This window comes from Eptesicus fuscus, chromosome 5 (assembly GCF_027574615.1).
Source record: "Eptesicus fuscus isolate TK198812 chromosome 5, DD_ASM_mEF_20220401, whole genome shotgun sequence".
NCBI classification, from domain to species: domain Eukaryota; kingdom Metazoa; phylum Chordata; class Mammalia; order Chiroptera; family Vespertilionidae; genus Eptesicus; species Eptesicus fuscus.
The window spans coordinates 106,940,731-106,951,566 of record NC_072477.1 but is presented as its reverse complement, the minus strand read 5'-3'; the positions used below and the strand labels follow the sequence as shown (position 1 = coordinate 106,951,566).

The 10,836-nt window shown below is 53.8% G+C and overlaps 1 protein-coding gene across 2 annotated transcripts; it reads right to left on the bottom strand.

Annotated features, from left to right (window-relative positions):
- Nucleotides 1-1,195: 1,195 nt before the first annotated feature.
- LOC103300190 (cytochrome P450 1A1) lies at nt 1,196-7,629 on the bottom strand. Of its 2 annotated transcripts, none has more exons than XM_054716703.1 (7): nt 7,022-7,629; nt 4,229-5,093; nt 3,318-3,444; nt 3,141-3,230; nt 2,924-3,047; nt 2,691-2,777; nt 1,196-2,484 (listed from the first exon to the last, which is right to left on the bottom strand). In XM_054716703.1, the coding sequence occupies exons 2-7, from the start codon at nt 5,063-5,065 to the stop codon at nt 2,253-2,255; spliced, it is 1,497 nt and encodes a 498-aa protein (XP_054572678.1). In that variant the 5' UTR covers nt 5,066-5,093; nt 7,022-7,629; the 3' UTR covers nt 1,196-2,252. The 2 variants fall into 2 exon arrangements, with proteins under 2 accessions (XP_054572678.1, XP_008155285.1); XM_008157063.3 differs by having other exon boundaries at nt 1,196-2,538; nt 7,022-7,628.
- Between the last annotated feature and the right edge of the window lie 3,207 nt (nt 7,630-10,836).

Here is a 10,836-nt window from a genome sequence, read left to right as displayed (position 1 = left end):
TTTTAGTGTTTTAGTTTAAACTGCATAATTCAGTGGTTTTTAGTATATGCTGTACACCTGAAAATAATACAAAATAATATTGAATATAAACTATAATTGAAAAATAGCATAAAAATTTATATAATCATCACCATTATATAATTCTAGGATATTTCCATCACTCCTAAAAGAAACCCTGTACCTTCCTTTATTTCATCCCCTGGCCCTTGGCAACCACTAATGTACTTTCTGTCTCTATGAATTTGCATGTTCTGGACATTTCATATAACTAGAATTATATAATATGTGGCCGTTTGTGTCTGGTTTCTTTCATTCAGCATGATGTTCTCAGGCTCATCTGTGTTATAGCACAGGAAACAAGTGATTTTTTAAGTAAAAAAATGAATCAGTACAAGAATGATTGGGCATCTTTAGCTCAGTGGATAGAGCATCAGCCTGTGGACTGAAGGGTCCCGGGTTTGATTTCAGTCAAGGGCATGTACTTTGGTTGTGGGCTCGATCCCCAGTAGGAGGCATGCAGGAGGCAGCCGATTGATGATTCTCTCTCATCATTGATGATTCTATCTCTCTCTCCCTCTCCCTTTCTCTCTGAAATCAATAAAAATATATTTTAAAAAAGAAATATGGGCCACAGTCTGCTGGTGTGGCTGATTCCCAAAGGCCTGTTCTCCATCTATGATTAGCCTTGGGTTCTAATATGGCTGCAGGACCTGAGCCAGATATGACTAGTGAGGAATAGACTGCAACTTTTGAACTTCTCTCTCTCTCCACACTGACCAGAACCTACCCAAGTGAGACTACCTTCAAGGAAGGCTATGCACAGTTGTCTCCAAGACCCAGTAATCTTTCCCATCATCCCTCACCCCAAGGCTCTGGACCTCATCCTCCTATATGTGTCTGCCTGATCACAATAAGTAGGATAATGTGTTTATGAGTCAGCAACTTGGGAGGCTCTCGAAGGCAGGGGCCATGTTTTACTCACTTTATACCCCCCAGTGCCTGGTCCAGAGAATGTTGTTAATTAATGTGTGTTCTGTCCCCAACCAGATTGTGAGCTGCCTGAGAAGAGTGGCTTTACCTCCTAACCACCTACTTTTCTTCTCCTATAGTAAAACTAGACACAAGATTGAGAGCAGGGTGGGAATGTAGATGAGCAATGGTTTAATTCAAGATTCAAAAATCTCCACTATAGGACTTCTGCATAATATCTTTATTTAGCTCAGGAAGATGTTTCCTACACATTTCTAGATATGTGGATATGAATTTTTTCTATCACATTTAGTAAGTTGTTTTTAAGCATTTACATATAATAAATGCCAACAAGCAAGTACAATACAGGCTAAAATGAAAAGTTCCTTGCATACAAACATTTTTAAAAGACATGTTAATACAGGGTATAAAGAAAGGAAACCAATAGAAGGTGATTGAATTACCATCCCCTAATTCCTGATCTGATCCTGGTTCCTCGATATAGGACTCTCCCTGTCCTTTCCTCTTCTAACATCCAAGTCCCTAGCTCCTCCTGGATAGGAACAGAGGCTGCCTGAGGCTGGAGGCAGCACTGTTCCTGTCTGCAGAAAGGAAGGGAATCCCCCAGGCATATGTGGTCCCAGACTCAAGTGGTCAGATTCTTCAGCCTTGTTCAAGTGGGGAGCCCATCTCTGTGCCAGTATCCTGGGCTGCCTCTTCTCTTCACTTTTGATGGTTCCCAATTGTTAAAGAGCTTGGACAGGCCCTGGTGTGGCTTGTTCTAAATGTTTCTCATGCCAGTCAGCCCCCACAGAAAGCCAGCTAGATGCTGGGCCCAGGGTCTTCCAAAGAGCTGCAGAGGGCTGAGAACCTCCTAACCCCATCAGACCTCTTAGCTCAAGCACTAGATCAGAAGGCTCCATCAGCTCCTACAGTGTCCACTGTCTGCATTCAGTATGCAGAGGGGAAAGTCCAGGGTGGGGTATAGGCGCGATCTTTTAGGATTGCCTGCAGCCAGACAGCAGAATATCAGCCAGTCCAGTATTTGTGGTTTTCAAGCCAAAGCTTAGAGCTCCCTGGGCCATCCCCCTGGCCTGTCTGGGCAGCCAGGCCAAGGAGACAGTTATGGGCCTTACTTCAATCAGTGTACCTGATCAGGACTGGTGGGAGGGGCATGATATGGAAGGTAGGGGGATCTCATTGTGGCCCTGTGCTTCATTTTACCTCCATCTAGCACCACCAGAGACACAAGCCTGAGTGGCTTTTACAGGGCTCTCAGCTGCCTAAGAGCGAACCTGCACCTGGAAGTGCTCGCAGTGGGCGTGCTTCATGGTCAGCCCGTAGATGGGGGTCATGTCCGCCTTCATGCCTGGTGGAATGCTGAACTCTAGCTGCTGCAGCATGATGGCCAGGAAGAGAAAGACCTCAAAGCGGGCAATGTTTTCCCCAATGCACTTCCGCTTGCCGAGGCCAAAGAGGACCACCTGCTCACTCAGTGCCTTGTTGATGGTGCCACTGGGGGTGAGAAAGCGCTCTGGTCGGAACTCAGATGGGTCATCCCACAGTGTCCTGCAATCAGAGTGAGTGACTGAAGAGGCAGCTCAGAAGCACGTAGGGGGTTGCACCCCAGCCCACCGAGCAGGGGATAGGCAAATGGCCAGCGACAGCAGGGTCTGAAACTCAGAAGAGGGTGGAGTTTCTGCTGCCCCATATCAACTTACTGGTCATGGTTGATCTGCCACTGGTTCACAAAGACACAACGCCCCTTGGGGATGTAAAAGCCTCTCAAATTTGTGTCTCTGGTAGTACTGGGGAGGGAGGAAGCTCAGTTAAGCTCAGGGCCACAATGAGATCCCTCTACCCCCCATACCATGTCCCTCCCACCGGCCCTGATCAGGTGCATGGACTGAAGTAAGGCCCAGTATCAGACAGAAGGAGTTCCACGGGGCCTTACCTGTGGGGGATGGTGAAGGGGACGAAGGAGGAGTGTCGGAAGGTCTCCAGGATGAAGGCCTCCAGATAGGGCAGCTGGGGTCTGTCAGAGAGCCGTGGCCGTCGTACCCTCCCAATCACTGTGTCTGCAGGGCACAAAGGACCAGACAGATGCAGATGCCTCCCATACCATGGCTGGGTCCCCTGCAGTGAGCACTTTGAAGGAGGTCACCACCTACCGAGCTCCTCCTGGATCGTTTTCTGCACACCGGGGCGTGTCACCAGGTACATGAGGCTCCAAGAGATGGCAGTTGTGACTGTGTCAAACCCTGGCCAGAAAAGAACAGAGGGAGAAGTTTGGCGGTTGATGGGGTAGGGCAGTTGAGTACAGGAAAGGCAAACGGGGTAGCTCATACCAGCTCCAAAGAGGTCCAAGACGACACTAACGATCTTCTCGTCTGACAGCTGGATATTGGCGTTTTCATCCAGCTTCTTGTCCTGACAATGTTCGATCAGACTGTCTGTGATATCTCGGATGTGGCCCTGAGTACAGAAGGCCCACAGGTGAGCAAGATCCCAAACCTAGACCTACCTCTCCATCCAGATCGGGTCCCTTACCATCCCTAGTATCTTTGTTCAAGAGGTGACACTCCCACTCACACACCCAAGGCCGCCATCCCAGCTTCTCTCTGCCTGTCCAAGGCTCTCTCCTGCCCCAACTCAAGGGAAACCTGACAGACAGAGTCTGGTACCATTGTCATCTGGACATGCTCTTTACCCTTGTCTATTGATTTCAGAGAAGAAGGGAAAGGGAGAGACAGAAACATCAATGATGAGAGAGAACCAATAGCGCTTCCCAACGTCACTCTGTGATTTCCATATACACCCGTGCCTCCTGTACACCCCCCACAGGGGATCAAACCCACAACCTGGGCATGTGCCCTCACCAGGCATCAAACCATGACTTCCTGGTTCATAGGTCGACGCTCAACCACTGAGACACACCAGCCGGGCCTCTTTACCCTTTTCTCTCCCATGAGGCCAGAAGACTAACTTTTTAATTCTTCCTCGTCCCTATAACTTGCTTAGGGTACAGCATGGACTGGTTATTCAGTAAATATTGCTGTCTGACAGAAGGATAAAGGGACTGGTCAAGAAAACGTGCTATTCCCCTCCCATGGATGGAGTCCTGTCCATTACTGACTTCCAAATCCCAGGGTGAAGGCCCCTGAGAGTTTGCCAAACCTCATGCTGCTCCAGTTATCACTGACCACCTGCCCCTGACCCTACCTGCTCCTCACCACCCCCTGCCTCCCCCAGGCTGTACCTTCGCAAATGTTTTGTAGTGCTCCTTAACCATCTTCTGCATGAAGGCGTACAACTTCTCGTTCAGGTCCTTGAAGACACGCAGGGCAGAGTTGGGCAGGTAACGGAGGACAGGGAGGAAGTCCACTGGGTTGCCGGAAGCAGCCACCTCCCCGAACTCATTACTCAGGTTGACTATACTCAGTAGCTCTTGATCATCATGGTCATAGCGCTGACCAAAGCACATGGCACATATGACGTTGGCCACTGACACCACTACATACCTGTAGGGGTCAAAGTGTCCAACCCTGGCCATCAGCTCCTGGAACTTGCCGATGAGGGCCTCAGCCTCCTTGCTCACATGTTCCTCTAAGTAGCAAGAAGACGAGGAAGCCGGGTCTGAAGCAATAGAGAAACTCTTCAGGGCATTTTGGGCCAGACGCCGGCGGGCAGCCCACACCGGTCCAGAGTCCGGGTTAAAGGTCATGCTCTGGCCATCAGAGATGAGGGTGAAGCTGTAGAGGTCAGGCCGGCCCTTGAAATCATCGCCCTGCCGCACCAGGGCCTGCCGGATGGTGTCCAGGCCACTGAGCACCAGCACAGGTGTGCAGCCAATGCGGATCTCTAGCACGTCCCCATAACGCTGGCTCAGCCGTGACAGCGCCAGGTGTGGGTTCTTCCCCAAGGTCATCACGTGTCCCAGTAGAGGCCAGCCCCAGGGCCCTGGGGGACTCTTCAAGCCTTTGGGGACTCGAGGCTTCCAGGCTCTGAACACCCAGAATACTAGGCAGAAGGTGGTGGAGGCCAGGAGAAGTTCTGTGGCCGAGATGGGGATGGAGAATCCAAACACCGAAAGCATGATCAGCGTAGAGATGGCAAGGTGGCCACTGAAAGGTGGGCAAGAGGGAAATACCATGACATCATATAGGGGACTAGGAGGAACCAATGTCCTAAAGCATCAGCACGCTGGTTAAGAGAAAACCTTATCTAGAACTGCTCACTGCGCATGAAGGGGAGGAGGAGGTGGGAGAAGCTATGTGCTGCCACTGTGTGCCAAGAATTTCCGTATTCTTCATTCAGTCCTGGCCTCGGCCTATGAGACAGGCTGAAGTAAGGCTCAGAGAAGGTAAGTAACTTGCTCAAGGTCACATAGCCAGGAAGTTTTGGATCCACATGTCCAACCCAAATTGTTTAATTCCAGAACACTCTCTCTTATCTGTCACTATGTGATTTCCATATACACCTGCACTATTACTTTCTTCACATTTTTTAAAAATCAACTTTAAATCTACCCAAACAATCATATCTGTGTGAAAGTACAGGTTTGACTTTTTCCCCTAACATATGTTAATTTAAACACATAATTGCTTTCATCACCTAAATCCCGCTGAGTAGTACTCACCACACTTAGGGAGAACTAGGCATCAACCACTCCTTTAGCCTCATTTCACATTTGGGGAAATTGATTTTCAGAGGGTGCACTGACTTGGCTAAAGTTACCCAGCAACCAGTGACTGAGCTAGGATTCAACCTCTTAGCAAAAGTCCCCTGGGAGATTTTCAGCTCCTGTCATAGCTGCCTCCCTTTGAGGAGTGTTCCCGGAGCCCTCCGTTCTCTCCTGCTCAGCTCCAGGGTCTAGGTGCCCTACCAGAACCTGGAAGAGGGTGGGAAGGGAATGGGGATAAGAAGACCACTGCCAAGCCACATGGCTCTCCGCCCCAGCTCTCCGTTTAAAAGCAGCTGGATACCAGTTAGATTGAGGTCCCAGTCACAGAAATCTAGGCCAGAGTCTTTGTTGGGCTCAATTCTCACTGGAGAGCCACTCAAGACGGGGCGGCTGGCTGTATGGTTCCCACCTCAAGTACTATAGCTGTCTGTGCAGGGAGGCTTCCTGGGGGAGCTGGATCCCAAAGCACACACACAGAAGTCCTGACTCCCCGCAGACAACAGGGGACGGGGGGATAATGGGGGAATAAGGACACATAGGTAACACCTTAATCAATAAAGAAATTAAAAAAAATAAAAGTCCTGACTCCCTAAGTGAATGGGAACACTGCTCGGCCTGGGCATGCCATTGTGGCCCTGGCACACACTGGGTGCCCCAAGGACCTCTAGCCACACTTAGTAAGATGGTAGGAGCCCAAGAGCTATGTGACGGGTGAGGTACCAAGGGCTAGGGGTCAGGCTCCCTGCAGCTGACAGTCCCTCCACTGACTGCTCCCCAACAGACGCCAGAAGAAGTCAACAGGATAGGGAAGGCCTCTGGGCGGTGCCCGGGACTCTTGCTCGGATCTCTTGTCCGAGTCAGCACATCTTGGCTCTGACAAGCCATGCCTTGGGAGGGTCGAGCCAGCCAGGGGTAGCTTTTAGATAAGGCAGGTACAGCTGTAAGAACACAACCTGCCCCCCTCCATTCACCTGACCACCAGGAAGAAGCCCCCTCATCACACAGCCTGCCGAGAGGCTATGGATGCACCCAGCTTCGGTAAACTGTTCTTACTCCACACACCGGTGACTGGTGGGGAAGGCCCAAGGCGTTTAGAGAGCCACTGGGGGATAAGCTGGAGTCTGGGTCCTGGAGCCTGAAAGGGGTCCATCTGGATCTAGAGTTCTGATACCGGCTGTGGGACTGGGCAAGTCCCGCCCTTCTCTTGGCCTCAGTTGCCCCTTTAGGGAGCTGGACTGCTTGGCCAGTAAGGCCCCCCCCAGCCTTCTTTTCTGAGGTGCTGGACCAGTGACCACCTAGGAAGACCTGGAGGCATCGAAATGTCCCTCCATTGGGCGGGCAGGGTAAGCCAGAGTCCCCAGCACTCACCTGCGCTTGTGAGGAGGTGCTGAACGGAGCTGGGAAGAGGGGTCTCAGAAGCCAGGACCCCAAAGAAGACCAAGGAAGGCTCCAAGCAACTGTCACCTTCGGGGTGAGGGTGAAGGCACAACCCACTTTATAGGCAGCTTGCGCTTGGCCACGCCCCTCGGCCTGGGTGGCAGCTAAGGGCGGGGCGGGGCGGCGGGGGGCGGGGGGGAGCGGTCGCTCCAGGGTGGGTGGGAGTGGGGAGCGGAGGCGCAGGGACCGGTGAGAACCCCCTGTGGGGGCGCCTCTTCCAAGTGCGGCACGTAAAGGGTGAGGGCTGGGGGCACCCGGGTCCAGTTCCAAGGCACCCCTTGGGCAGCGCCGAGCCCAGGTGAGGCGGGTTTGGGGAGACGTCCCAGCACAGCCCGAAAGAGGGTTTGGGGACCCTCCTGCCCGGGCCGGGGGCGCCCACCCTCATTCTTGTACCCACTAGACCTGCAGTGCCTCCCCCTCGCTTAGCGGCCGAGGCCACAGGCAGGCGGGCCGCCGGGCGGGGGCCCCTTTCCCGGAGTACCGAGTCCGGCTCGCGTGAGAAGCGCGGCGCCCCTGCCCCGGGTCACCGGGCGGAAGGCCAGCGGCGCCGATGGGCGCCCCCCCCCCCCCCCCACCCCGCGCGTTCCCGGCATCTGGCAGAGACCCGGCCCGGCCCGGCCCCGGCAGCGGGAGGGCGCCTTCTCTCCGGGCGCTCACTCGCTGCTCGGTGCCGCCTCGAGGGGCCACCTCGGCCGGGCCCCCGCCCTCGGAGAGCCCCTCGCCCCCGGGGTGGCGGCTCCGGTGCGTGAGGCCGGGGTCAGAGGCCCGCGGCGGGCCAGGGGGCGGGTCGGGCTGAGGACGGGCGCGGGCTCCGACCCCTCGGCCGGCTGGCGTGCGTGCGCGGGCACCGCCCTCCGGGCAGAGGGCACGTGGCCCATCCCGCGCCCCGAGTCCCGGGCGCAGAGCCCGGCGTTGCGTGCGAAGGCCTGGGAGTCCCGCGCAGCCACCGGCGGCCCACGTCGCGGCCCGGCGGGGCCCGGCACCGGCACGCGAGGGCAGAGGGGGCGGGGGGGGCGGGGCGGCGGGCGGAGGGCGGGGCCGGGGTTCGCGTGCGGAGCCGGGCTTCTGCCCGCGGGCGGCGCCGGCGGGCGTCCGTGGGTTCGGTCTACGCCTGTGGCGGGACACGCAGCGCCCGCGCCCCCGGCTCGCCGGCCTGGCTGCCTCCGAAGCTGTCCCTGCCCACGTGGAATGTCCAGGCACAGCCGCCCCCGCCTCACCGCGACACCGCCCTCCGACCGCTCCCCTCCCCCAGCCGTGCTCCCCAACCAGCGACTGGCACCGCCGTCCCCGCGCTGGCCCAGAGCCGCATCCTGGCCCCTGACCTCCCACTCGGCCAGATGCCACTCAATACGTGGCACGAACGTTTTACCCGCCGCCTGCGATGAGCCAGGCACTGTCTGGGTGCTGGCGATTGATATGCAAGTGAACAGACTGACAACCTCCTGCTCACAGGGAACTTAAATTCTGGTTTAGTTTGGTGGTGGCGGAGGAGGGCGGGGGGGGAGGGGGGCAGATAATGCACAGAGAATGTCAGCGGGTGACCAGAGCTACAGAGAAGAGAGAAGGGGTAGGATCACATGGGGCAGAATGCAGCTGAAACTATATAGGGTGGTCGGAGAAGTCCTCACGGGGAAAATGACACTGAGCAGACGGAAGTGTGGCATCAGAATCAAGGTGCACCGGTACCCGGAAGCTGAGTGCGCCTTGGAGAGGGAACAGCACGTTCAAAGGCCCTGCACAGTGGTTCCGGAGGGGCAGTACCAGGGGTACTGGAAATGTACAGTGTTTGGGGGGGAGTGCTGCTGAAATTTAGGGCCCTCAGGGGGTGGGGTGCTCATGGGACATCCCTGCCCCAGGTGCAGGGAGCACCCTGCTGAGAAAGAGGAACTTCCTGAGTGAGACGGAGACATTGTGGAGTCTGATCCATGAAGGTCACTCTGGTTTCTGTGCTGAGAATAGACAAGGACACATTTCTCCACACCTGTCCAGCCCCACCGCCACATTGTCTTGTAGGTCCTCATCGTTGCTCCCTAGAGTACGAACAGCCTCCCAACCTAGTTCCCATTTGCCTTTTACTCCCCCCAATTATTTTTCCATCCTGTCGAATCCAAAGCGGTCTTTTCAAAAATGCAAAATCTCATTCCATCACCACCTTGCCCCTTCATTAGCTCCCATCTGGATACAAACAGAATCTTTAGCAGAACCTATCAGGCCTATCAACCTCTACTTCCAATTTCATCTAGTTTAAGTCTCAACACCACTTCCACTCCACAGCAAGTTAGGTGTCTCTGGTCTGTTTCTCCATGGTAATTCTCAGAACACTTGACCGTTGCTATGACTCTGGCCCAACCTGTCACTCCTTCCTCTCTGCCCAAGCACAGAAAGCCAGCCTGTGGGCAATTGATCGGATAAGCCAATTTCTTGCAAGATATTAATAACTGGTAAAGGCGTTAAATCCAGCTGTATTATGCCCTGGCCAGTGCTGTTCAGTAGTTAGAGCATTGCCCTTGCACTGAAGGGTCATGGGTTCGATTCCCAGTGAAGGATGCGTACCTCGTTGCAGGTTCCATCTCTGGCCCCTATCGAGGTACATTCAGGAGGCAACCGATCGATATCTCTTTCACATTGATGTTTCTCTCTCCCTCCCTCCCACTCTCTCTAAAAAAAAAAATTAATGGAAAAAATATCCTTGGGTGAGGATTAACAACAACAAAAAATCCAACTGTATTATGACCAGGGTGATGCTGAGCCCAAAGTACTGATGCTATAATGGTGGAATTTAGGCAACAGAACAGACAGGAGACAAGGGAACTATTGCTGGGCTTCCAGTTCATCCAGCATTGTTCCATTCATCCCATCCTCTACATCTATGGCTCAGCCCACAGAACATGATGATACCCAAGAGAGCTCTGTCCTTCAATCCCAGTTGGAGCAAGAGCCACAAAAGGAGAAAGAACCTGCATGGAAGCTGTGACAAGGAAGTGGGGAGGAAGGCATTCCCAGATTCCTCAGCCTGCTCTGTAGCCCAGTCTGTCCTTCGGCTCCCCAGAGTCCCCACCAATGCCCAAGCTTTAGAGAATCATGACAACCTGCTCATCAGGACTAGAGGACTATCTGCTGAGACTCCTGACCGAGGATCCAGAAAACCTCTTTGTTTTATAGAAAAGGCATTGTCTTGCTCACATTCTCTAAGGGACTCTTAAAAAAAATTATTGATTTTAGAAGGGAAGGGAGAGGGAGAGAGAGATAGAAACATCAATGATGAAAGAGAATCACTGATCGGTTGCCTCCTGCACAACCCCCCACCAGGGATCAAGCCCGCAACCCAGGCATGTGCCCTTGACAGGAATCAAACCTGGGACCCTTCAGTCCACAGGCCAATGCTCTATCCACTGAGCCAAACTGACTAGGGCATCTAAGGGACTCTTGATCCCAAAGAAATTCATTAGCTAATTAAGCCAATTCCTTTCCTACTTTTCAGCTGGAGAAACGGATACCAGAAGGAGAAGGCCCAAGGATATATGGCAAATCAAAGCAGAGTCTAGAGCTCTAGGCCTTTGCTTCCAGGCCAGGGCTCTTCCCACCATGATTTATTGTCCCAGAGTACCAGCAAAACCCTGGGAAGCCAACGAGGGTTTTGGGTCAGGGCTCCCATCTCCCCGTACTCCTGGACAAAAGTCTGGTGCAATGAGGGTTAGGAAAGTGTTGCACTTCTCACCAAGTCCTACCTCCACAGAACAGCTCCC

What these genes read in the sequence shown, in the direction of transcription:
- LOC103300190 (XM_008157063.3), bottom strand. Translation starts at nt 5,065, where the DNA reads ATGCTTTCGGTGTTTGGATTCTCCATCCCCATCTCGGCCACAGAACTT. An exon ending in ACTACAAAACATTTGCGAAG is followed by an intron (nt 3,445 to 4,228) that starts GTACAGCCTGGG and finishes TTCTGTACTCAG; the next exon opens with GGCCACATCCGAGATATCAC. An exon ending in CCCTTCACCATCCCCCACAG is followed by an intron (nt 2,778 to 2,923) that starts GTAAGGCCCCGT and finishes CTCCCTCCCCAG; the next exon opens with TACTACCAGAGACACAAATT.